This window comes from Branchiostoma floridae, chromosome 12, assembly GCF_000003815.2.
Source record: "Branchiostoma floridae strain S238N-H82 chromosome 12, Bfl_VNyyK, whole genome shotgun sequence".
NCBI classification, from domain to species: Eukaryota; Metazoa; Chordata; class Leptocardii; order Amphioxiformes; family Branchiostomatidae; genus Branchiostoma; species Branchiostoma floridae.
In genome coordinates this window covers 9482812-9510436 of record NC_049990.1, presented here as the reverse complement: position 1 = coordinate 9510436, position 27625 = coordinate 9482812, and the positions used below count along the sequence as shown (strand labels likewise).

Below are 27625 nucleotides of genomic sequence, written 5' to 3'. Positions count from 1 at the left end.
TCCAGAGGATTAGACAATTTTACGCTTTGGCTACTTTGTGGAGGGGAACAGATAGGAATTCTTCCAGGAATAAAGAGTTTGTGACAAAAATCTCAGAGAAAAGGGACAACATTTCATCTGTCAATACAATCTTGATAACAGGATTTGTGCCTTTCAAAATAAATTTTCCAAATAGAGAAGTTGTCCTTTATCTAATCTGAGTTATGTGGATGTCATTCATCTACTAAACAGAGATGTCACGATACATGATTGATGGTGTCAAAATATCTATGAAATCAAATTAAAGCCATTACAAATCACTAGATTATAGTAGATATTCTATAGCAGATCTTGGGAAATGAAAGTCCTTCGTGAGTAACTATGGTTCTGATTAGGATGGTTTTCTGATCGTTCAATTTCCAAACACAGCTTCTGGTAGGGAAGAAGTATGATTTGTGCCTGACACCTGTGCTTGAACCAAAATTTCTTCTCACCTGTCCACTGTATACCATTTCAAGTCATACTGCCAGGTCAATCAAATTATTTGAGACCATGACACCAAAGAAAAAGAGCTGTGACGTACCTTTGCTGTAAGACTCGGTCCGTTCTGCATGGCGATCATGATGGATTCTGAAACCTTGTCCGGAAGGGTGGCCATGATGGTTTCCACGCTGTACATTCCCTTCATGCCCTTAGTCAGGCTCTGCATGACGTCGATGTAAGAATTCCAGTGCGGGTTGATATCCGTCACGCTGGCCAGGCACCCGCGCATCACGTTCATGCAGTAATTCCCACACGGTTTGATCAGAGGCTTGCCCTGGCAGTGCGAGCAGTACTTGAACTTGAGGAGAGCCTTGGTGCAGTCGCGCGTCAGGACCAGGTGGTTGGTCGTGTTCACCACTTCGACGCCGAGGTTCAGCGCCTGCACGAAGACCCGAGCAGCCGACAGCGAGCGCTGCAGCTGCGTCGAGATCTTCGTCGGGAGCTCGCCGAATGGTAACACTTCCCGCTGCAAGTCCATCACGCAGTTGGTGTAGTCCGCGCTCATGTCCGTCATCTTGGGGTTCAGTAACCTCCGGTACACCAGCGGGAACAGCGTGTCGAAGAAGTCCTTCACGCTGTCCGTGACGCTGAGCTCGGCGCCGTTCACGTAAAAGGAAAGTTTTCTGTGGAATCCCTCTATGAGTGAGTTTGCCTCGATGGCCATGTTCTTGTACACGTTCCTGAAGAGGTGGTGTGTCTCGTTCTCCGACTTCTGGATAAGACCGTGGAATTGTTCTGTAAAGAAAATGTCAAAACATCAACATTAGTGTACATTGATGAAGGTTTGACATGCAGGTAACATGATACACAATACAAAACTTACTCAAGCAACTTTAATACTGGATGAGTGATTGGTTATCTTTCGTCAGTCATCAATTTATTTCAGAAAAGAACAGAACTTTACTTCCTTGATTTCTTAATCTTCATTTGATAATAAAGGTGCAAATGTAATATCATAGACCATGAAAAGTATAAAGTGTCTTTGCCTTTTTCCTCATTAAATCAGAATTTCAACTTGTTGGTCTAAGAAACAATTGGAGTGGTACAATGATAAGTTGCAATCTTCTATATGCCTAAAATGGGCAAAATCACATTTCAATTTCATGCAAAATTCTTCTGTCCAAATAAGAACTTCACATGTGTCATGTCTGCAAATTATCATCTGGTCTTGATGCCATGGTACAGGATGGGGTCTGGATGGATATTTGCCAGCAAAAAAAATCTTGGTATGGATTAAATTTTCCCTAAAGCACTTTCCATATGGCTTCCAAATGACCTTCAGATTTAGAGGATAGGAAATCTCGGAAAAATTTCTGCATGAGATTCCAGAACAGAATTAAGGTCACCTCTAAATCTGTATTCAACCTTTCTCAATGACCGTCTGTCTCCAAACAAACTTCAGGTCTACAGGGTAAGGGTTAACTTTTCAAGTTCGGAAATCCAGTAAAACTTCCACAGGAGATTCCGCAGTTCCGGGCGGAACACGACCTGCACTTTGACCTTGGGTAGGAAGACACACCAGACAGGAGGAATGACCTGTTCTGCGTGGAATGTGAACAGGAGAAGTGTCGCACACTAGGAGGGAATGCTGACCAGACTCACCCCAGGTCACACCATACACAGACTACCCCCTGGTTAAGCCCCATACCCTGGCCTCTTCCAGGGTTACAATTTTATAAGTCATTTCAATGGATGTAATTGGGCTCCCCCCTGTTTAATGCCCAACCTTTCTGTGGTCTCCCTAATTCCCAGAGAAATTATGTCCATATGTCGAACAGAACCAAACTGCCACATTTACAAATTGGCTACGGTTTTGGAAAATTGCTTTCTAATTCTGTTTTAGCAAAAACTGGTATCACACTTGTAAAGCAATTGTTTATTTACTTCCTGAGAGTTTTAGAAGCTTGTTTCTAAACAACTGTTACAAAAAGGCAATTACAGAAAAACAAACAACCAGGAAAACCTTTCTGACAACTCTCCAAACTAGCAGTTTGACTTTGGAAACATGCCATCCTTTACTCCCTACACCTACATTTATCTCAACGACCATGTTGGTACTAGAATCCTAGCTCTCTAATCAAAGAGAACTTAAACGGTCCCAACAGCACCTAAGGCACATTTGCTCACTCATCTGCGCCTAATTTCACAAAGGTGAAAGGTGAACTCTAAACATGTCCATAAACTTTTGTGCCAATTCTTCAGGCTCTAATCAGGTGAGCAGACCACACGAACACCACCAAAGCCACCATAGTTTATTCCTAAGCTTGTGCAATCCTCCAACAATCACAAGAGAAGTTTTAATTCACTCCTTTTGATCATTGATGTGACTAGTGAGTGAGGGGTGGTGGGAGGGGGGCAGCTGATAGCTGATTTCAATTAGCCCCAGAGGATTCTGGGTTATCTAGTCAGATAATAGACAACAACAACAACAGAGCCTCTCTCTCTGCTCCGATTTCTGAGGAGCTTTGTATACCAACCAAAACAGGGAGAACTTCTAACAACAGATACCCATGCCAGCTAAGCCTAAATCAAAATACATCAACACTGGGGATGGTCCCTTGGAAGATACTGTTACAGTAACTAGGCGCCACACACTTCACGTCTTTCCAAGAGCCATTCTTCTAGATTATGAGGGATTTAGATCTCAGTCAAGTCTTTATAATAAGAAGGCGAGTACTTAGACACAACATTCCTTATTCCAGTCATGATATTTCAGAGATTATATGCCCTTAGAGAAATGCAAGAGGCAAAATCCTGACAGATGGTTGGACAAATCGCTAATTCCTGACCCTGAGATGACTCCATCGCAGATGACTGGAGATTATAGGGGATTTGGGAAGGAATCTGGAACGAGAATTTGTTCTCTCATCTAGCGTGAAAGATTGGCTAGGTACATGGGCCACTGATAGATACATGCCTCCCAGCCAAGGCCTTCCGCTAACCTTGGAAATCTATTAACACAGGTTGTTCTGCATTCTTAATGACTTCAGAGACAATGTCACATTTTTTTGGCTGTTTAATATCAAAAAGGGCATCATAATTGTACGCAAATCAAATTTATTACAACAGAAAACAAAAGTTGCCCACTACCATATTTTGAGTAAGCAAAGACGTCTTTGATTTCCGGGGGTGGGGGCTGAAATCCTAACTTGCGAGGTTCTCCCTAAATAAAGATATACCACAAACACAGGCTATTGAAGTACAAACTTCCGCTTGCAGAATGCATGAGGAATGTAGCTTGGTAGAGAGTACTGTGTGGGCTAATCCTTCCACACCAGCATGCCATAACTACAAAGGTTCCACCCCTTGCACATGTTGCATGTTTTCTGGTTCACTGACTTGTCAGGCAGAGGAGGGCCCTCTGGTCTCCCCCTTGTGTTGCAGCACTGTAGGCAGCCTGCCTCTGTTTGTTTTTGCTTCCTGTTTCTCCTTGGAGATTATTCTAGTGCTAGGGAAAGGTCTCCAAGGAGGGGAGATTTGCTTGAGACATATCTTTAGCATGGAGTCACTGACAAACCAGGTTTTCTGGCAGTTGTACCTGTCAACAACAGCAGAACTGAGACTTGAGAACAATTTCTTCAATTTTTTGTTTTGACTACATGAAACTTTTTTTACTACTGTGATAGGTCGTAACTTCTTAGCTGCGTACAACTACAAGGTGACAAAATTTGTTTGACAGAATCGTTTCAGACTTCAAATAGCTGTATTCCTCTTATTTAGCCTAGACTGACACTAGAGATAGGAATGCTAGAATATTTCAATAAAGCCGTCATCTATGCCAACAAACTGAAAAAAAAGCACTATGGCCATGGGAGAAAAACTGCTAACCACTTAGCCAACACTGAGTGATGTTCACAGTTTAGCATTTCCTGTGAGTGCTCTATACCTACATTTCCCAACATATATTCCATAATAGCCTGTCTCCGTAAGTATGGACGCTTTCCTGTACATCGTGCCCCAGAAATACCCTGGAATGCCCCCTAATCATTCTCTGTCAGTCCGATGGTTACACATAGGCTTCACACCCTTCACAAACAAAAAACACAAACATCGCGGACACCCTACCCCCAAACTACCCTGGACAGTTATGCTAATCTCTTCCTCGACTTTTTGTCCCAGCGGTAGTTAGACACGGCAGGGATTTCTCGTCCGCGGCATTTGGACAAGAAAAGACTGGTGTGCAATTGAAAGGGAGCGGTTAAATGCTCACTTTCTCTTTGTACCGCTCAAACAATTCAATGTTTAAGTACTGAAGGGCTGGGAAACAAGCTCTTTTATCTTTGACCTGATGCCCCCCTCCCAACCCTTTCTTCAACATTTGTTTGTAATGCAACAAGCCAGGACAGAATGTAGAGAATATATCTTTTTCTACCACATGCATAATTGCTTTGTATATAACTAGAACTTAATAATAACAAAGACTCAGATCAAAACCCTGGTCCTAGTCTTGGCTATAGTTAGTTGTATTGAAAAGTTAAGGTGAAACTGAAAGTCTTTCTCTCTGGTGGTTCTTCTGTCGCTATGAATCATAGTAGAACTAGAAAAAAGAGGTATATCAATCTATTCAAGACCCCAAAATCTTTCTCACATCACAACAGTACAAGAACTGAGACGGTAGCTAATCACAGGAACTGAACAAAGATTGAGAATGGCCAGACACCATTTTTTCTGGCAACAGGGACGGCCTGTTTTCCTGTCCTGCATGATTGTGCATCTATCTGAGCTTGGCAGAACCAGAAACAACGCCTGGAGCAGAATTCTCCGACAGGGCTTTCATGTATCACTATCGCTGGCAGCTATACAACCCTGGCTGCGAGTATAATGCCATCTGCCTATGTTTGACAGGACAAAAAATGAACCACAGCCAAACTATCAATCTTTGCGTTTGGCAAAGAGGAAAAATAATGATTGGATACCCCTCCACCATTGATTACCTCTATGTAAGGGTATTATTTTTGAATGGAACCTTTCATTTGCTGTTTGTGAGTGATAGAACTGCAGCAAACCATTGATGTAATATCGCTAATAACAATTTTTAATAACTACTTTTTCGGCAGGACATTTTATCTACTCATTCGCTGCAACATGTATCATTGGCAGAAACATACGATGGTGATAAACATCCTTGCTTGTGTTGCAAACCAAATAACTATTCATAGAATCTCTGCTCAAAATGTGTTCTTCTTAAACAGAAATTCTTTCTCTTTCTAATCTGACCTTTGAACTGTTATTATAGAAACACTCTTCAATTGTTTGCATGTGTTTGGAGGATCAAGACAATTTTGATGAACAAGTTTGGCCAGTAATCCCACAAAACAAACACTCAGTCTTTCATCAAGCTTGGCTCCAGTTTTCCATGACAAAATCTATTAGCAGCCAGATATGCATAATTGAGCTGATAATGATATCATTATACCATGGAAAAGTAAACGCCTCTGAAAGTGCGAGCTCCCTGTGGACTAAACAAGTGATCTCCAACCCTCTGTATGTTTTCCTCCCTGACTACAGTGTATCAAAACAGAGGCAACGATCTTATTTTGAAAGAACTGACCAAAAGGCTTGTCCATGTTTCCTTTTTGAGTAGTGGTCTGTCTGGTGGCCATGAGATGTGTGGCGTTTTGCTCCGTTGCACAGGGGTCACATGTTGACAGATGTGGCACTTATGTGTTAGGTCATAAACCATGTAATAGCTGATTGTGGCCTTTCTGTTGGCTAAGCCAGCTATTATACAATGCAAAACCTTATTTACTTTAAAAGCTTTGTCCCGCCTCTCAATATCCAAATAAACACGCCACCTATAGCACTAGGCATGGTCCACAAAAAATGGACTGTTTCGGATCAGGTAGCCATGTTTTCAGTGTTTTCTCACATCCAGATGTCCACACTAAGAAACATTCTCACAGTCAAATAAGAAAACGGTCAGCAAAGTGTGACTTTTCTACACAATGACAGTGTTCCACTTTCTTACTACAAAATCTTCTTTCTTCCAAAAATATTCCTAGCCACAGATAGGCTTTGTACAACAGAATTTCGAATCAAGTTTGTAGAAAATCCGGCCAAACAATCCGGCGTAAGTGATCTACTGATGGCTGTTTTTTGTTCTGTGAGTGGAAAATGGGTTGAGGAATTCAGAAATATGACACACAAAGGGCTTGTCCCATACCCCATGGCAAAACTCTCAACCCTTCAGACCAAACATTCCTCCACTGCAAACTGCCTTCTCAAGTCTTTTTTTCTGGAGCGTGGGGATGTAAGTGTTTTCCTGAGTATAAAGGTCCTCCAGATCGGATTACACAAAAGCAGGTACACAGGATCAACAGATCAGCTCCCAAGTCTGCGCCAATTACACCTGTAATGGCCGACCTGCTCGGGGATCAATCTTTCTTACATCCCTCAACTGATTCAAACTCATTGGTTTCCTAATGAACGGACACCATTGATCAATTAGTAGACAACACCTCCAAAGGATCAGATAACAGCCCCTCTTGGCTCTGTGACTCACCCTCAGAGTATTTGTACACAAAGACTTATCTTACAGCAGGCTACACTTGCTAACAAGCGTGTGTTTCTTTCCCTAGTTTGAGTTATATCGGTAGCACCAGGGTTCAGTTGGCTAATTGAATTTAGCAGTAAATTCTGACGTGAAGTGTGGAAAATATGGATGTTTCGTTTCACCCCCTCGCTGTGAACGCTGTGTGTGGCGGCGAAACCCACACTGTCTACCTGTCGTACAAGCTACTAAATACAACACCTTCCTTTATGCCTGTCTTCCGCAGTTCAGAGAAAATGTCTGACTTGGGTCAGACAGTCGTTTCCGTATCCAGCCAAACTGCCTCCAGGCCACATGGGCCCTGTTGTGAGGAAACCCTGACATATACCAGTGGCTACAGCAAGCACAGGACACCATGTGTATAAAACATCTCATCCAAGACTTCCTTCTCAACAATCTAATTTCTTTTCATCGCAGTCGTTCGAGAAACAACGCACAAAGGGATTTAGAATTCGAGCTGGTAAGCCTAGACTACCAGTAGTCAAATCATCCGGCTGGAATGTCGCTCTGCAACCAAATCCTGTTTCCGTTGCCTATTGTCTGTACAATGGCAGGGCACAATGGTATCAAATGCCGCATATGGTCGCCCCGTACCCCTGCACAATCAGCAATCCAGCCGGGTGACTGATTGCAATAAAGCGGTGATACACTTTATGGCTGCATTATGAAAATACAATGAGAAGAGTGCATAAAATCGGCACATGAAAGGTCAGACGAAGCTAAGATTGATAAGATATAATGATATGGAAATGGGGTCGCGATCTCCCGTTGGCGGATCGCAGGGTCCAAGGCCCTGCACGATAAACTTGTTACAGCCTAAAAAGCCTCAAATTAATATCAATAATATATGATTTCTCCCCTGTGCTCCTGTGCAACCATCCGAGGAGCGTGAATCGCGGTATATATGCTGCGAAATGACAGGAGTGATGTAGAATCGATAGTCTCTGTAATATATGGGAGATGTGTGTCAGTTACAGTGCAGGGGTCTCCCTGTGTTTCTGAGGTAGACCCCATGGGTACAAACCCCAGGGGACCGAAATTAATAAAATAGATTATGCCAAACAACCTGCAACAGTCAGCCCATGTCTTTGCAAACATCTCAATACATGGTGCACACCGGTGGGAGGGCCAGGAAATGTGCACATAAATTATTCAAGTCCTCCTGCAGTGCTCTACAAGCATACTAATAAAACTTTTAATTACATTCTACGGCAAGGTATATCCATCAAAACTCTGCAGCCAATAATATACAACACACGCCCACTGTTGTAGTCTTGCTTTACGTATGTAGATTTCAAGTGTTGCTGACTGGCCAATCAGATTACAATAATGACTCACAAACTTTAATCTGATTAATCCAAGTAATCTGTAGGGTGATCAAGGGAAGTTTTGAAGAAACGATACCCAAGTGTAAGAAGTGTGTCTTAGAATAACTTGATTTTTTGGGGGTTTGAGTGTGTGTATGGGGAGAACCAGACACCTACAGTAAGGTGCAACAGTCCCCAAATCTTACACTACAGTGATTCTTATGGCCAATCGATACAAACCAAATCATTCTCCAATATAACTGACAGGTAGCTTATTACCGGGGCAGAGTCGCTGACCTGGGAGAGAACATCGGGTGGCAGTGGCACATTTATTACGCCAAACGTCGTTCCTTCAGCCGACCAGACCCTCAAGGCTTCCACTCAAGAAACTTGAGGTTTAAGGTTAAGGGACTTTGAACCTGCGAGCTGATAATGTCCCTGTATCTTTACCCTGGGCGAAGGAAACAAAACAAACAGGACAGCCTGGTAGAGTTTGTGTAGACTTATACAAACCAGATGTGGTCGCGAGGCCAAGATGGGCATCAGATGATGACAAAAAGGCAGGTAATTATGGACAGACCTTTGTCTATTAATGGTGGAAACCCTCACCTAACCCCACCCACCCTATCCCCCCCTTTCTGAAGACACAGCTCAGTGCACATAAATCAAACAAATGCAGAACACTTGGCGACAAGGTGTGATCTCTCCTTGTTAGCATAATAAACAGAGTTCCACATTGCCATACCTGGCTGGCTAAACATGTCCAAACTTGTTTTAAGGGGCCAAAAATACATCCTTGGGGAACTTCCCCTTCAGTCCGCACCCACACACAAACTGGGTACCTGATATGTTTAGCTACTGAATTAATCCCGGTCGCTTGCCCGGGATCCGAGAGCCCTGCCTCCCCGAATAACTCACATTGTGGTCGCAAATTGATCGTGAAACGGAACACCTCAACTATCCCTCTGAACGGTCCGACCTTAAGTCAACTCGGAGAGACAGAATTACCTAAGAAAAAGTCACTGGCTTTCCGACTCCACTACTACAACATATCAAAGTACAATATGGCAATATTTTATTATAAAGTTGAATCACAAACGTACCTTGAAACCTGGCGGCGTTTTGCGACACTAGATATTTTAAGTAAGCGCTCGTGGACTGCACGACGTCTTGGAAATCCTTCTTGGAGGCTTCCAGGTACTTGTCTTCCATTCTCTTGGTGCAGCAAGTTTTCCCTTTGGAGCAGACAGCCAGATCGTGCCCTGTATGTGTACACACGACATAAAGCAGAGCTGCACATACCAGCATGGCTACAAGTTTCTAAATAATGCAAAATAAAATGCAACAAATTCGCCACACAACGAGGGAATGGCGCCGACACTACCACATGGGTCCGAGACGGGCCAAAACGTTGTTATAGTTGGTAATTTCTGATTCTAGAGGTTAGTTCATGAGGCATACCTATGCGCGGCGCTGTCGGCACGAGGTCCTTGGGGCCCAAACTCTTGTACACCCATGCTTGCTGAACTTCTCGACACGTCGGGACTACCGCCGCATCGTCTTGGACTTGCGAGAGAGTTCCCCCGACAAAACTGGCCGCCAACACCGTCACCAACAGTCCCACACACGCCATGGTCCTCCAACAATCCCTCGTGAAGCCGCTGAACCAAGCTTTCCGACTGTAGCACCGTATTTAGCAAACTATAACTCCACTACCGCAGCCATAGACACACTTCGACACTCCCGAAATGACTCTTCTGGGCCAAATTGCAATAAATATTGCAAAACATCGAGGCGCGCTCTGATTGGCCGTTACGCCTAATTAGATCAGAGATCTCGACCGCCCATTGGTCAGAGTCACGGGGTTACCCCATATATGGAAGTGCGGAGATGAAAAGGTTCCGCGGCGGGACTTTTTGTCGTGACGTCAGTGTTTGCACACCTTTGACGCATCTTTAGTGTAGGTGGCGATAAAAGGTGCGCCTTTTGTCAACTTGTGAACGTTTAGCAACAGAACAGAGTTCCTGGCCAGTGGGACCCTGGTAGATTGGCCGTGAGTAATGCTTTCCTTTCCTGTATTAGCCCTTGCCAAGGTCAGTCAACTTTGGCATTGAGTTTCACTTTTTGACTTGTTGGTAACAATACGACAATTCAATTAAGTCTCTTCCTCTACCTTTCTCATTCTTCTTCCGGTCCATCTAGCTAGATAATATCTGTGGTTTTACACATGTCTGCTACAGTTGTAATGTGTTTACCTTTGCTTCCGCACACCAACAATGATACGGAAATTTCAGAGTAAATGTTGTGGTAGGGCGGAGAAAAGGGGAAATGTGTGTCGCATGAAATCTTGGACACCGTTTTCTTGGTTCATGGCACTGTTCAAAGAAAAGCTAAAATGGGATGTCAGCATTTTTTCCTGCTAGCGATGCACCCAGAGTGATTTTTGTCGGCTCTTTAAAAAAAGACCCCCTATAGGTAAAAGTCCCAGATGGTCACCGCTCTTGCAAATTCCCGTAACAGTTGGAAGTACTACCTCTTCTTGTTGCTAGCTTCAAAAGTGGCATTTGGATTTTACCGTAGAGCTAGTATGCAACAAATATTTCCGTGTATATTTTGAAAAAAAGAAAAAGGTTATGATTGACGTGGATATGTAAAGTTGACATTACATTAGTCAAGATGTATATATATATGTTTCAACGCAGTGTTTGTTTGTGCGTGTTGATTCTTGTACAATAACATTTTTGTTTAGTAGAGTCTGTTTTGGTTACATGTAACTATTTGGGGAAGTTTTGTCTAATTGTCAATAGTAGACAACAACGCCCTATTGAATGCTTAGAAACTAAATCCACTGTTTATATTTTTGATTCAAGTTTCAAAGGAGAGCTTGAAAACCAATTTGCTCAAATTTCAATTAACAAATGGCACCATAACATAATAATACTGGAGTCAATTGTGGGGAAAACAAAAACAGTACAACAATACAAAAATCCAATTGAAGATAATGCACTGCTTTCAAGAGGTTGGTTAGTTAATTTTCCTCGGGGACTGTTGTATTCAAACTGTGTCATTGTGGTAAAAACACACAGTGTACCCAGGGAAACACAGGAATCTTTGCATGGAATGGGGACCCTTTGTTGCTGAGGTCCTCGGGGATCGTCCAACAGTTATCGGGGAGGAGAACATATGAGGGGGGTCCAAAAACTATCACAGTATCAGGACTAGGGGCGGAGAAGTATTTGTGAAATTTCTGGGAAATGTGCAGATGTTTTATCTTGTCTTGGCCGTTTGGGATTTCAATTTGCTGAGAGCCCCAAAATATTTGGGGATATGGTATTGCTAGGGACTTCTCATGAAAAGGTAAAGCATTAAACAATTTGCAAATTAGTGGCCATTAAAAGCCCTACTAAATTTAAAGTAAATTCTAAGTCACTATCTGCGCATTGTTGACATTAATAAGTTCTCTGTAACTATTTTCTATCAACATAGTATTCATCTATTTTGCACATTGCCTATTTCACGTTGACAAAAAGTCTACAAAACGAGCTAGCAACTTGCACTGCCTAAGTAATAAGTTTTCTTCTTGAATTTCACCAAATATTAGTAAGAGTTCTAACTGTTAGAACTCTTACTAATATTTGGTGAAATTCAAGAAGAAAACTTAAGTTAGAATAACACCACACTCTTCTGTTCACTCACCGTAATATTCAGCAGTTAAGCAAAACATGGTACCGCTTTAGGGTCAGAAATATCTGCATCACAAATTCTGCCCGAGACCACCATCAAGAGCTGTATGAATGCGAGGATCGCGTAATGACATGTTGAAATGGAAATCCTCTTGGATATCTTCCTCCCCCAGACAGATAAGATAGATGAGAGAGTGATTGATCTAGAAATGAGCCCAGCTAACGAGATCAAGCAAAGTGCTCTGTTGCTGACATTTATTACTCATATGGTGAATAATGCAGAATCCCTGGTCTTAACAATGCCTGATGGAAAGTGGAAATGCGATTCGGGATGGCATCAAATGTAGTACATGGAGATCAAAGCTCTGATGATGGGCATTAGTATATGCTTGTGAGGTGTCGTACAGAATTAATGTGGGGTAAAAAAAGGCAGGATTATGGACGTCGTAGTGGTTTGGGGCTTATCCGAAATCTGAATGAAATTTTTGAAAACGGCATTGGACTTGATGGCTTGGCAAAGAAGGAAAGTACGAGCAATACAAAATTGGTTCTAGAGCAGTTTGAAACCTGTGACCATTATATTGCATGGCTTTGCTGCAAAGGGTCACAAAGCGTCGTGACAGCACTTTCCTGCTGTCCTCATTACACTTTGGAGCGAGGGAGAAACGTTAGAAGTAGTATACCTGATTGACACAGTTCATTGCTACATTACCTTTCAAGTCTTCTCAAAGAAGTCCATCAAGTTTGCATTTTTCAAACTGACTTTTTCAGCTCACAGAAATAGACTTTGGCATTGGATGTCTATAAAGTATAAGCTACAACTTGATTTTCTAGTATTGTAGTTTTTACTGAACATTAAGAAGCAAAAGGCTGTGAAACAGTCTATGATTAAGTGCTTTCTTCAAATTTGAACTCATGGGTATAATTTTCCTAGATTATTCACAATCAAACAAGGCCTTCAGAAATCATCATCTTCCCAAGGTATGAGGAAATGTAATAGAAAAGATCACTTGTCATTCCCTACCTTCTCTGCCATCTTTCTTGTGATTAAGTGAAAGTAGGAATGACTTTAAGTGTCAGTGATAAACTTAATGTCACTCCCTGTTATACTACCTTTGTGCAATCAGTAGAGAGAGTCTAAAAGACATTGAAGAGATCAGTTTCCGCGTAGCGTACAGTAAATTGAGCGATACAGTCATCCCTAAAATTGACTCGCCTGTTGAACGTGTATGGATGTAGCGTAACAAGGTGCAGTAATCTTTTTAGATCTAAATAGTCTCTGAACAGAAAGTTCAAACCACTTTCTAGTATTACAGTTAATCAACGTTTCTGGCAAGTGGATTTAGGGGAAAGATGTAGCAGAGATTGTGCCTTTGCCACAGGGCGTTTGCATGTAATTTCACTGCCTGTATGCAGTCATGTATTTAAAGCCTGTGCCATGGAGAGTCAGACCTATACAATTGCATGTAGATTATGTGTACTTTCGTCCAAATAAATTTACTTCTGTTTATTTGAAAGTAAGAAGTCTTCCAAGTTCTGTTGGAAGGACCCAAGGAGAATTTTCATTTGAATATCAAGCAATCTTTTCCATTACCCAAAGATCCTTCAAGCTTAAAACGAAACCCTCCAAATCCTCTCACTACATTTGCCAAGAAGCAAGATACAATGTAACGTTAGTTAATCGGTAATCTCCAAGCAGATGTTGGGAATGACGTTTGTACCATTTTCTAAGGATTATTAAGGTAAGGTTGCCAGTTAACGCATTTTAGCCGACAACCTGCTATTTCTTTTAATGGGTTTAGATAGTTGGTTCTCCCTTTGGTCTTTCAAAAATATGTTATTTTCCATAATTTGACCGTAAACTGGTAACCTTACTTTATTGTGTCAGCAAAAAAATCGGGATGTCAAAAAATTTGAAGTACATGTTTTTCCTTACAACATCTGCACATAGCTCTTGTTACACCTGTATCACCTTTTGCCAAATCAACTTACAAGACATTTCAGTACAAAAGCCCAATTTTTTTTCAATTTTGCCAATTGAACCTTAATTCTGAAACCAAGTTCACTCTTGCCAAAGAAGCTTGTAAACTTTTCTGTACGAGGAAACAAAAATCAGAATTCTGCTGGTCTCTCCTGTTAGATCTGATCTTCCCAGAGCCCAGGATATGGATGCTTGATTGGTTTGTAGTAGACCAACTAAAAGGATCCTTATCATGGTTTAGTTTCTCAAGGTCAGAGGGCAAAGCTTTGGTTTTAGGAGTGGAACAAGAGTTTCAAGTCATATCATTTCACCTTGAGGGGTTAGAGAAAGCAGCAGCTGTAGTTGTTCATGATTCTCCTTTTCACTGACTGCTGTGGGAATGATAAACAACTGAAAATTTGAAAGATTGTTCAATGAATTTCATAGATAAAGAAGACATTTTTTATGTTATTGACTGTTTTGTTGTCTTTTGAATCATACTTCCACTAGTATATCATGCATTGTATTCCAATCACAAAATCATGGGTAAAGTGGAAAGGAGGCCTAAAGAGAATAATGATGAAGCTTGGTTTGCAGACATCTATGAAGTTCAACTCAAAGGACGCCATTTTCCTTCAACAATTGTGTTGAAAACAGATGTCATGTTTTGTGGTGGCAATTCTCTGTTTCAAACATGCCGACGCAGTAGGAGGAGCTGTTTGTTTAAGCGGAGACAAAACAATAGGCATGTGGTAGGAAGCCGTGCAGACAAGATGCCAGGGAGTACATGTAACAGTTTCCGCAATTTAATACACACACTTGAAACATAGAGTAAGCAATGAGTAAGGCAAATATAAATGTCAAACGGCTGTTGACTTTGCCTCAAAGTGCTAGTGAAAATGTCGGGAGTCGTGGAAGAGTTTCAGAAGATTTTGAATGCATTTTGTATGTGGGTGTCAGGTACAGATGGATAAATACAATCAAATGCCAAGTTCAATATGAAGTTTCAAAGTCTGATCTCTTATTACATTTGATAGGTTATTGTTTGAAACGTTAGTCTACAACTTAAAAGAAAGCTTTTAGTCTCCACTGTGTGTTGTTTAGTGCTTATATCCTTGCTTTACTGTTCTCAAGAAACTTGTAAGGTAGGCAGTGTTTGTATGTGTGTCTATTATTAAAGAGGATAATTAAATGGCTGACTCAGTTTTATATTTGTTGAGTTTGCATATTGTGATAAGAAGACTGAAAATGACTACATTATGGGCCACCTAGTAGTTTGCTTTGGTACTGCAGCAGAACTTCAGGTTTAGATATCTCGCATTCTGGACATGCTCAATAATCATGATTTTTCTATTTGATTCCAATGTTTCTCATGTTTATGAAGACCTCTGTTCAAATCACATAAAAACAATGGTGGATTTAACACGTTAAGTCGATTTTACCATTTTACCCTGCAAACACAAAATATTGCAAAATATTGCAGTAGAATGACCATTTACATGATCAACTGTGAACAACAGCTTTTTATTCAAAGTACATTCAAATAACCTAACTGCATAAGGAAGTTTGTTCAGATGAGCTGCGATACGGTCCGTTTCCCTCTGACCATCCGGTGCCATCATTTCTGCAGGAATTTCAAGTTCAAGGATAACTAATGACTAGAAAGCATGTGTAGGGCCATCCACCCATCCATCAGCCACTGTTCCAGAGGGACCCAGGTGGTCTTCCCACTCAGATAACTATCTAGGCAGATTCTGGCCCAGGTCCAAGCTTTAATTCTTGCTTTCTGGGGGGAAGTAACTAACTATGGCTACATTAGGGTAGAGGAAATGGTTTCTGTCAGGTCAGAATAGTCCATAGAGGAAAGGATGTTGAGTTTTCCAAACAGCATTTTGGAGATGTGCATTGATTGCATGGAACGTTGATCACTGTGCTGCGTTGAAAAAAATGCACGCTAAAATGGGAAATGAAGATTGGAACGCTGTGTTGCTATGGTTATGCATTCCAATCTCGACAATAATCAAATTAATGTTAATAGGCAAGAATATCATGCAATTCACAATAAGCTTTAACACAAATATTATATATATAGTTTGCGAAAATATTGAAATATCTAAGACATTTCAGTATTTTCGCAAACTGTTTGAGTATATGTCTTACATGTTTCCACACTGGTCTGGAGTTCTCATTTTGCCATAAAATTTCCTCCAAATCAAGTCCAGGTTATTGACTTGACGTTGCCTAATGTAGGGCGCTAAAACTTGTATTGGTTTTTTCATCGGGTGATAATGCTCTCATTTTTCTTCATTTGGGCGGCCGGAGTGTAGCTAAAGTGGTGCCTGGTTTATCAGAACTGGTGCATAATATCAGTTTTACGGGTCACAGAGGGTCGGTAAAGGGACTTGTGAAGGCAGGAGCACTAACCTTACAATCTCCATGAATATATCCAAACTTGAGTTACCACGAAAGGTGCCAGCATGACTATAGTTGAAACTTTGGTCCCACATTAGATTCTTTTGGTTACGTTTTCTCCCAAACTTTTAGTCATAATGACACTAATGAATATTGTGTAACCAATGACATGAGTTTTCGCAAGTTTTGTTAGACCCACTCCTTGCTTACTGGTTCAGGTACAATTTCTATATCATTTACAGGTAATACATGTATGGCTCATCCAGAGATAAAAGAATTCCTCATTCCAAATCTAAAACCATGATCTGCCATTTGTTGCAAGTTCCTATGACTTTCATACATCCAAATGGAATTGGTGTGCCCTTAGGTAATGATATCTAAATAACTACGGCATCATTCCATCAGTTCAAATGATTGTATTGCAAGCCAAAGTCAAACATAGTGACTTATCTGGGAACATGACTTTCAAAGTGACCGAAGCACCGCTGTCCGGTAATGTCCAGCAATCCTGGTCAAAATTGTTTCTGGCAAAATCCATAAAGCCGGGCATCTCTATCATAGAATATCACATCACGTTTTACATTAACTCAAAACAAAAAGAGTTTAATGCATTTTCCTTTATCTAATGGCATCCTTACCTTAATGTATAGGATTACAATTTCCGATGATGTCATAAATGAAATCATATCATACAAATAAGTCCATCAACTTCCTGGATAGTGCTTGATATAAAGTAAGTATCAGGGGAGTACATTGCATAGCGATACTGCCCAATTCCCAAAAGCACAGGGATCATCAAACCTCAAGGGACATTACTCATTGCACAGCAAGTAGTTCATTAAAAAAGTTCCTTAAAACGTCAAGATAATTAATGATGGCCAACGGTGTGGCTTAACACTTAATGATTACAATTACTGGTGATAGTAATTACTGGACATCGATGCGGAAGGTTCAGTGAGATTCTGCTTATAACAATGTACCAAGCAGTGTTGAACAAATGGCATAGGACGATACATTGTAGTTTTTACCTTTATACATGTGTTTACATTGGATGAGTGGCTATAGAAGTCAAAAGAATAAATGTTTGCCTGAGAATAGCATTTGCTTTAGTTTGCCCTGAATACATGTAACGTTACCATTGAAGTCATCATCATCATTTCCCCAGATAGAAAGCTGTTCTCTGGGTAAAGATGACTTCAAAAAACTGTTTTTATACAATGTTCATCATCATCATCATACAATGTTACTAAATGACAAAATAGATAGAGGTTGCAATTTATCTGTTAAAGTGTTTCTCAATATCTTTATAAAAATCTTACATGTATCTCTTCACTGACAGAATTGTACAGTTAGACTAACTTAAGATTCCTCTGAAGGATGGAACCTAACAACCAATGACATATGTTGGACATTTCTTCAGTCACTACAGTCCAGATAAGGTCACATACTCGGGGTGCCCCTTCCGCGCCCGGGATGGCTCCCAGGTCCGGGCCATCATCTGGCGTCATTAAGGGCCCCATCCGCTGATTCTCTAACCAAATTCCCTGCCTATTACCCCAGATCCCGGGATAATGGCCCCGCGGAATTCCGAAGGATTCCGAAATGGAATTGGTTCAACTACGGCGGCCGTTTGTCTTTCCGTAGTTAAGAGGCTGATTGGGGGTTCTGGGCATGACATTGGAAATGGGGACTGCAGAATGCTATGTAGTCCTCACTGTCACCTAAGACTCCTAAGCAATCAAGTAAGCCATGTCTATCTGGTATCTACAGTAGTTTTATGTTTAAAGCTTATCTAGTACTTTGCAGGGACTGTAATGTGTATGAGTCACAATTCTAGATACAATCAATTCTTGTTGCTATTAACTTCTCTCAGATAGTTTGGACTGATGTCAAAAAAGTTATGATAAATGCTTTGGAAACATATTTCTTTGCCCCCAGGAAATAATTTTGCTGAACGAAGAGTAAGGCACTCGCGAGGGAGGGAGGTCTTTTGGTGGTGCAGTGTATTGATGTTCTGTAACGATCTTTAGCTCGTGTGTCAGTCTGTTAGAGTCATGGGAATAGAACTTTTGTGAAGAGTTCAATGTACAAATGTGTGTAAGTTGTAACCTGATAATGATTGTCTCTGTTGTCTGGTTCCCCAAGGACCATATGGGAAAACAGCAGCACACTTGTTTGCTGGCCACCTCAGTCACTTTGTATTGAACATGTCGCTCAGAAAGAAATGTTGTTTGCAGCTTTGCTAATGCCTGGATTAACCGATATTGATTCAGAGGCGGTTATTCTGGCATTTCCGTCAGTAGGATCCATACGAAATGTTCATCCATCTCCATCTGATGCCGTCTAACATGCGCGCACACCATTACGGCTGAGCTAGGCGCGCACTCTGATTTGACACGTGTAATTGCGGCTCATCCCCACACCCATCCGCCCTCATTCCGCATAAACCCAGAACTCCGGAATATCGGGGAGCGGAACATTAAAAATTTGGCAGTTAATGCTGTCTAGATTCCCTCCAAGTCGTGCACAGTTTTCTTGAGAACAGCAAGGTCGCCTGCTGAATGCTGATCGTCAGATGGATGGTTGTCCATTTTGGGAGGGGGGGCGAGTAAGACGGGGTAGACACCTCTTTCTGAGCCACATCACTTCACACCTCTCTTGTACTTAGTCTTAGGACTTAAGCTGTCTTGAAAACTTAAGTCTTGCTGAGACTTCTTGACTCTGATAAGGCACATCTGTAGTCTCCTTCACACTGCATTCCTCACCCTTGACTTTTGGGCGGTGATAAAAGTGTGACTAGTCCTCTTCACACAGCGAAGTTCATCCTAGTGACTCTAATGTATGTAGGACATCTAACCTTATATACAATGCAACCTTGATCTTAGAATACACAGCAATCTCTTCACACTTCGTCTATGTAGGACAAATAGCCTGCTTCTGAACTCTTCTGCACACTCAATATGTCATCTTCACTTAAATCTCATGGTGTTCTTCTAAACCCTCTCAAAATGCCAAAGCTGTCCTTCAAGCCAACACTGTAGGTCTCAAGCAATTAACCTCTTCAACTTTGAACAGGTGTATAAAGTAATGTATGCAAATTTATGAATAAATTGAGGGAGGAAGTAGGAAAAGGGATTTGTTCTGGCTTAGCACTGGCAAGACTGGCCTAAAAGAATATTGGAGGTTTTAAGGACTAAGAAAAGCATCAATGTCTGATGAATGTGAATCACATGTTTCAATACAAGCATAAAACAATAAAATGAAAATTCAGTCGTTGCTTATTTATGTTTCAACATTTCTTTTATTTTGTTGTAACACACAGCAAAGAAAAGAAAGTTATCTGCTAAAGATGTTACTAGTACTACAAAATATATCATCCCTTTTAATCATACCTGTTGTACCCATTAAAGTTGTATGATAAAGTAGATACTGTTGAATGGTCTTTACATGACATTTTGCACGATTACAAGTTGTAGAGTCTTAAAAATCATGGTTAGGTTTCATCATCTAAGCTATAGCTCCTCATCCAAATCAATACTGCAAGGACACTTGGTTTCTCACTTGTAGGAGTTGAATATCAATAAGGCACTTTTTGTTGGGAGTGAAAAATATAAAAAGACTTATATCACCATGCGGTACCTTAAACTTAACATTTGTCTTTTGGTCCAGTAAAACATGAAGGAAAGAGTTATGAAACATGAGCATATACATGTATTATGAGTTTCAGCGTTGAATATTGGTAAACTTACAGTGAACACAAAAACCTACACACAAGGATACAAGATAGTCACTTATTAAGACTTAGTTAGCTCACAATTGAATCATGATCTACCCGAATCCTTTTCCTGTTTCACACGACAAGAACAAAAGGCTAGCAAGGTAAACATTTTCCTGCACGACTATCTTGCCACTCAAGACACCACAATTCCGAGGGTGTGTTTACAAACTTGGAGTAAACCTTTCAATCAAATTAGCACATGACAATGAACTCAGACACATTTTGGAAAAAGTGACTAGAAGCCCTTGTCCCGAGCAAATCACAACAAACTATTGATTACAAATGTTTCTAAACCAATTGCTATGTGTACGAGTTAGACTAGATTTAATCCATTGGAAACACTTTAGAATCTACAGTTCATGCCAAAAAGCAGTTACTCAAGCAACAGGATATGTTTCCAAAATCATATCCAGTTGCTTGCATAACTGCTTTTTGGTGTATCGTATTACTTGGATGTCTCACCTTCATTGACAAATCTTCAGCTTAACTTGCCTGTCATTCTAAGAATGAAATACATCAGTCATTGACCTTTGTCTGACTTTCAGCAAACCTTGAACATGCTGTTTGTTTATGTTGTACTAAATCAGAGTGATTTTTGTTTTCGCAGCGTTGACCTGCCAGACGTTCAGGTCTTCGTACTCTTCGATGGCCTCGTCAAACTGGTCGGGCGTGAAGCCCTTGGCGAGGGTGCGTTCCCGCGCGTCCGCGAGGTTCACGGTCTTCACACCAGGAGGAGCCATCTCACGAATCAGGGAGAAGATGACATCTTGTGGTTGCTGTTGTCTGAAAAATGAAATACAGAATATATTGAAATGAAAGTCATAGTTTTAGTTTAAAGATTAGTTGACACATTAAGTTGCAGTCTTGGTGTTAAAACCAATTCTTTGAGTAAATAAGATGCTTCTTTCAAGGCAGAAATGTACAAATATGACAGCAAAAGTTTTATATCAGTACAATTTGTAAAAAAGAGGGCATATTGAAGCATGAAGACTCAAATCATGTTCCTACAAAAACAGAAGAGACTTGGTGCTTTTATTCATTGTTATGTGGTATGTTTAATACAATCCTTCACAATAGTTGGTGCCCAAGGATAGATTCTTTAAGACAGGGACACGGACTTAGCCCTGAGATTGTTTTTTCTAGATGATTTGAGGCACAAGATTAGTTGAACTTGAGCCACACCAGCAGGTGCAACTTGAACTTGTAAACCATCAACGTCAGCAAAAAAAAAAAAATATTGCACAGTAAGCTCTACCACTGTTGTGGCATTTTTCTTTACAACTGGCGCGTCACCTATTACTTAAGAGCTCCTTGAGAGAACGTGTGGGAGGAAAGAAACGAGGTGTTACAGTGTATCTACCGACGTTACAGGGCAAAGTCTGTTTGAACCTGTGGAACTGGCTTGTCTCATTGTTGACTCAGACTCAGATACAAGGCAGTCCTTTTCCTGTCGAAATTGCTTCCATGGTTATTTGCTAACTTGTGAGCTCAGTTCAAAGTAGCAGGATGATTTGTCGGTTTCTCGTGTTTTGGATCAACCGGTAACAATTTTGATCTTGACAAACTCCATACAAGGTCTTCGTAAATTAGTTATCCGACAGAGGTACTGTGAGGGAGTCTCTACCATTATCTAAAGGCTGCCTCAAGTCACCACTAACAAACTGAGTTCACTCAATGACTTTAAAACCTTTGAGAAAGGTGTCTGTACACAAATAGCCAATATAACCGGCCTTTGGTATAATACACTAGCTTCAGGTCATTCAGACTGAAACAAAGTTGTCTTCAAGACCCATCCCTGTCTTGGGACCGAAATTATCTTGTTGGGAAGGACAAAAATTTCACCCGAGCTTCCAAATATCTGAACTTCATGATATGAAATTGATGAAAATGTGTTTTCATATGCTTAAAATAACAATTAACATCATGAGCTTCCCCAAAAGGAGTGGGATGGAAAATAGAAAGAAAGCTGGAAACAGCCCTGCATTGAACTAATATCAGTTTAAAGTCTGGCCAAAATGACATCCGGTCTGAAAGTCTGTGAAAGACAGTCTCCTTGGGAAAAAAACACAAAAAGAACATCTTGACATTCTTGCGATTAACAAAGTGGAAATTTGGCAGCGGTACAGCACATCTACTTATCTCCTGTACCCAGATTGTTTCACCATGTGCAGGAGTGCTGGCACCGAGCACACTTGGCGCAGCCACAACTTGACCCTGCCGATGGGTGCCAGGTACTTTAAAGTTTCCAAAAGCCAGGGCTGGCGGATGCATTAAAGATGCGACTCCGCCTCACACTGGGGTGTGATTGTACAGACTCGCGGTGCGAGGTCGGGAGGTTCACTGTGCCAAGTCACCAGCTCAACATCTGTTAGAAAGTGCGCTACAAATTCTGGAGCAGAGGAGTCGGCTGGGTTCATTTGCATAGGTCGTGAGGTACAGCGTTCCCACATTTTTCAAGCTAGTTTCTCACCAAACGATACGTCGTTAAAAATCACATCTATGGTAGACTGCTGGATACAACATTTTAGGGGTTACCTGAGTTTAGGTACTTTTTAAAATGTAACATTTTGAGCTGCTCTAAGTCACGACTTATTTCAAATACAGTAGAAGCTAGCACAGGTAACTGCTGTCAAAATCTTCAACGAACCAGCCAACAAAATTATACTAATAAAAGCATAACCTCTTAGACAAGGTAATAAAAAGTGATGACATTTGTCCACAAAACACCTGCCTAGACACTCTTGCAATGCATTTGCTGGTTAGTATAAAAGCTACCATAATGAAATTGAGGATATATGACCAAAATTAGTCGCCTTCAATAATAATCAAACAAGTGCACACTTTCTGATTTTAATGGGACCACTACTGTATAAGATGACATTCATTTTTGACGGTTTTTGGAATAAAGCTATGATTTACAATACCTGATCACTGTGTCATTTTGTAGGGGATAATCTTTGATGAAGTAGGTAGGGGGTTCCCAGGAGGGGGTGGGGGGCAGCGGTAAGAGGATTAAACCCACCAACAGGTGACTGCTGGGCAGTGTCACGTTACCCACAGCACCCAAATCCCAACTGCCATCTGTTGCGAAACGCAACTGACTTTCACTCATCTCGTGCCAAAACGGGAAGACATTTGAGAGGCAAAATTGATGATTTTCTTCCCTTTGGGAACACTTAAGGTCTCTTCAAAGAGGAGAAAATGTCACAAACTTCTTGTGATCCCTGGCGATTCTCTTTTATCGCTGTACAGGATATCTTCGACAGGGGTATCATTATAAGTTACCAAGATTGCTATCAGTTGGTCTCTTTGATGGTTCAATGTGGGGATATTTCTGTTGTGCTAGTCTTGATCTAGGAAGGGCTATCATCCTAGCCAGAAATGCAAAGAAATATTTTTTAAAGATTCTCTTATATAACTCTTCATATTTTTCTATCGGGTCCATCAGCCACTGGTTGTATTTTCAAGCATATCTTATTTCTTTAACAGTCTAATCTGGTAATGTTGCAAAATGTCTAAACCTAACAATGACTGTATATTCAATTTTGTGTGGAAAGCAAATCTAATTGAAATTCATTTCGCCAAACCCCTACCTCTTTTGTTGGGGTGTATAGACATATGTCTAATAGAAACAAAACAAAACACTGGGCAAGTTTGCCTAGTCTACAGTCACCAACCACATAAAAGAAGGAATCTCAGCTCCCAACAGTATACACACATGTATGTGACATCTGGCCCTGACAAGCAGAACTACCTGTGACAGCATACCACCCTGAAGCTGGCCACAATGGCTGTAACAGCGTTCACTGAACATGTCACACACATTAGTGTACGCTCCTCGGGACATGCAAAATATTTGTATTGGGGTACACCCAGCAAGACCAGGGCAATGGACAAGTGTGTAAGGATGTTAGCCTTGAATTTGGTAGGTTGTGAGTTCGATCCCTGGCTCAGTCACATACTGAAGACCAAAAAAATGGTACATGCTGCTTTCTCTGCTTAGCACTCAGCATTTGGGAAAGAGTTTGCTAGTTGAACACAATAACTACTTTTCTGGACTAGCCCCCTGCCGTTAGTGATTACAAAAAGCCCAGGGGCTACTGAAATGGAGATGGGAGCTACCCTATGTACCATCTGGTACGGGTAGGACTTAAACCAACTTAACTGAGACCCAACAAGAGCTTTTCCAAAACAGTCACAGAAAACAGCACACAGACATTCTCTCTTTCTCCCTCTCTCCAGACACTCAGACACACTAAAGCAAGGAAGTTACACAGGTGCATAAAAAAGAGAAAACTGCAACAAGACTGCACCTGGATCCCTACAGGTGCAAAGGATACGATAAATATGTCTAAGATATTTGTAACAACACAGCGTGAGGTTTGTTATCACACGAAAACTCCTTTGCGTAGATATCCTGGGAACACCACAGGTGCATATAATACCCTCATCTACGAGCAATTGAGCAAAGGACATCACGTTTTCTATCATCTAAAGTCTTATTCATCATGATTATCTCTACATGCACAGTGGCCATAGGAAGGCTTAACACAAATGTAGCAATAACTGTTGATCTTGTAACTGTATCTAAAAATGCCAAGTGTAATATATCTTGTAAATTATGCCCTTGTAAATTATGTTCAGATCCATCAGTAGTCCCTCTATATCAAATTTTTAGATATATATCCACCAGTACTATGACTGTAACAATTACATGTAAAAGTTGAAATGTTCCCCACATGCATGGTGCTATAGAGATTTAGACTGCAAGTTTCGAGTGCTATGGTATATATTCTGTCCTTGAAAACTTCAGAATGTAAAAGTTGCCATGCATGGGTTCCCAGCAGTAGTTTACAAACCAGGCCAGTGGGTCGAACCAAACAAGCCGGTAATAACCGGGCATACACCGCCCCTGAACGATGTTGGCATGGCAGAGGCAGCAGACCACACAGCTGCAGGCCCCAGTGTCAGGCTGCCACATGTAATTCTCATGTCGGGGACCCTGGTGTCACCAACCACCTGTTCCACTCAAGGATGACCTTGACACTGAAACATGACCTCTAAAGAACATGCCGACAGTCAGGCATTTCATGGGCATGAGCTAATCAGCAAATGTCCTTCAAAAAGTTTCCATTTTATCACAAGGGTATTTCATTTTAGTCCAGTGTCAAGAACAGAGGAGAAAGTGCTATTTTTCTCAGACTATTCCAATAAAGTGTCCCCCACCCCAGCACTCAATCCCTACAGCCATAATGCATTTTTCTGTTAATGGAAATGGCATGACTCAACTATAACACCCCTCCCCACTGGTGTTTCATTGCTTACACCAGAGAGCAATGATCAAGTTCTGTTTAAAAATCTTTTCTAGCATCTTTTTGACAGCCTCTTGCAAGACATATCTCTTCTAACATACTCATTAAAAATGATTTGCATTGTGACATATAAGGATGTACAGCATGAGCCATTAATAACTTCATTCAATCAGAGATACTTCTGAGGCTTCATCGCATTCCTTTCTTTTCAAGTTGCAACGTTGTTACCTACGGCATTATAGCGAGATTCTTAACCTGTCTATTAAACTGTAGACGCTCGTTTTTCATTGCTTCTTAAAAGCTCTTTGCTTGATTTCCCTCGACGGCGTCTCCCCTATCAGAGCCCACCAGAGGTGCCCTCCCCCCATGGCAGTCCTACTACATTATCAACAAATTTGTACCCGCCTCCCAACGCGAGATTGAAACACCAATGTCAACGCTCTCTCTGGGGGACAGGAAGGCTTCATTTTGTTCTGGCTTTTGCGGATATGAAGCCTCCAGGCGATACACCGGGACCCAAAGGTACCAAACAATACCATAACTACTGTATAGCTCTTTCTTCCCACCTAAGCTTTACTTGATAAATTGTGAAGCAATTTCACAGCAGATATCTTCACAGACCCACACGTACACCGAATTACAAGCCGCCCAATTTCTCTTGGAAGTCTTTATTAAATCTTGTATTCTCTGTGCTTGCTGACGTGACATGCAGTATTGCATTACGCAAATCGTAAATTGCCGAAGCAAAATGGCATAACGGGTAAGTCATCCCTCTAGGCTCCAATGCTCGGATATGCATGGATGTGTCATATACAAAATACGTGACTGCCCAGCTTACGATGCATGGTCAGCTTTCCCCCCAGTATGTTGTATGCTAAATCAGTCACTTCATATCAGGAAAGACATTACAAACGACTGTGCCCAAATTTCTTCCTACCCTACAAGTGCTCTCAACAAACCACACTGAAACATGATCACCTTATAAGTCGAATACACATCTATATCATGTAATTTTGTAGCAAAGCCCTGAAAGAACTGAATGTCCACAAGGATTTTGGACAAGCTTCAACAAGACAAAATGGCTAACAGGACAAAATAGCTAAATTGTCGTAAAGCTGTCATACAATGTACATGTTTGTGATTGAGGCTTTTGAGAAGTGAGCACAAACATAACTTCTGCTCAAGGTCATAAGGTCAAATATCAAATGACCTGCTCTCAACAAAATTCATTTTTCATACTGATATAACTTAATGCACCAATGTATGAAATAAAGATGTACTGTTTCCCCCATAATCATACAAACATGATGTGAATGTTGAGTTATTAATACACCCTTCAAGCAATGATTATGCTGTCATTTGGAATAACGAATAGTTGCAAATGGGCCGTCCCAGCCCTTCTGTGACATTGTGCTCGGTGTAATAAACTGTGCGTGTTACCTAAACGACTACACAGGACCTGAGGCGATACAGCAGCGAATGTCCGAGATGATCGGGTGATTTAGGACCAAATCAAACCATGGCCTCCCACGGCTGCAACTTCTCAACCTGAACTCCAGTATGGCATACTGGCAGATACTTCATGCACAGGACAGTGTCTGAGGTAGACTGTTTTTGTTACCTACAGAATTGCAGGATGACAAAAGCTTTCTTTTTTTTCTTCAGTTTGGCTACAATGAATTGAAAGTACTGAATATTCCATTGCAAAAATGGTTGGGACAAACATAAGTAAGATTGGATGGGGAAGAAAATTTTAAGGGGCTTCTTTCACAGATACTTAGTGCATAGGACAGTGTTTGAGATAGATTTCTTCCGATACCTACAAAATTGCAGGATGACAAAAGCTTTTTTTCTCAGTGTGGTTGCAATGAACTGAAAGTACTGAATATTCCATTGCAAAAATGGTTGGGACAAACATAAGTAAGACTGGACGGGGAAGAAAATTTCAAGGGGCTTCTTTCACAGAAATTTATGTTTGAAGACAAATGGTTTTCCAAGATATTTAGGCTGGATTCCGAACCCGGATCTCAATAATATCAGGATCAGGCCTGTTGTAGAATTTTCTTGGGGGCATGTTGTCCATAGAGACGAAGTATTTGCC

At 41.1% G+C, this 27625-nt stretch overlaps 2 protein-coding genes across 2 annotated transcripts in view; both read right to left on the bottom strand.

Moving 5' to 3' along the window:
* The window catches only part of LOC118426900 (glypican-5-like), a 44453-nt gene extending 34299 nt beyond the window's left edge, over positions 1–10154 (bottom strand). The window contains exons 1-3 of the mRNA XM_035836494.1: positions 9841–10154; positions 9483–9641; positions 563–1257 (exon numbers count right to left, since the gene is read on the bottom strand). Coding sequence (XP_035692387.1) covers positions 563–1257; positions 9483–9641; positions 9841–10012 — 1026 coding nt within the window. The 5' untranslated portion in view covers positions 10013–10154. The remainder of the gene's footprint in view (positions 1–562; positions 1258–9482; positions 9642–9840) is intronic.
* Positions 10155–19727: 9573 nt separating this feature from the next.
* The window catches only part of LOC118427281 (DNA replication licensing factor mcm7-like), a 42708-nt gene continuing 34810 nt past the window's right edge, over positions 19728–27625 (bottom strand). The window contains exon 18 of the mRNA XM_035836973.1: positions 19728–20995. Coding sequence (XP_035692866.1) covers positions 20791–20995 — 205 coding nt within the window. The 3' untranslated portion in view covers positions 19728–20790. The remainder of the gene's footprint in view (positions 20996–27625) is intronic.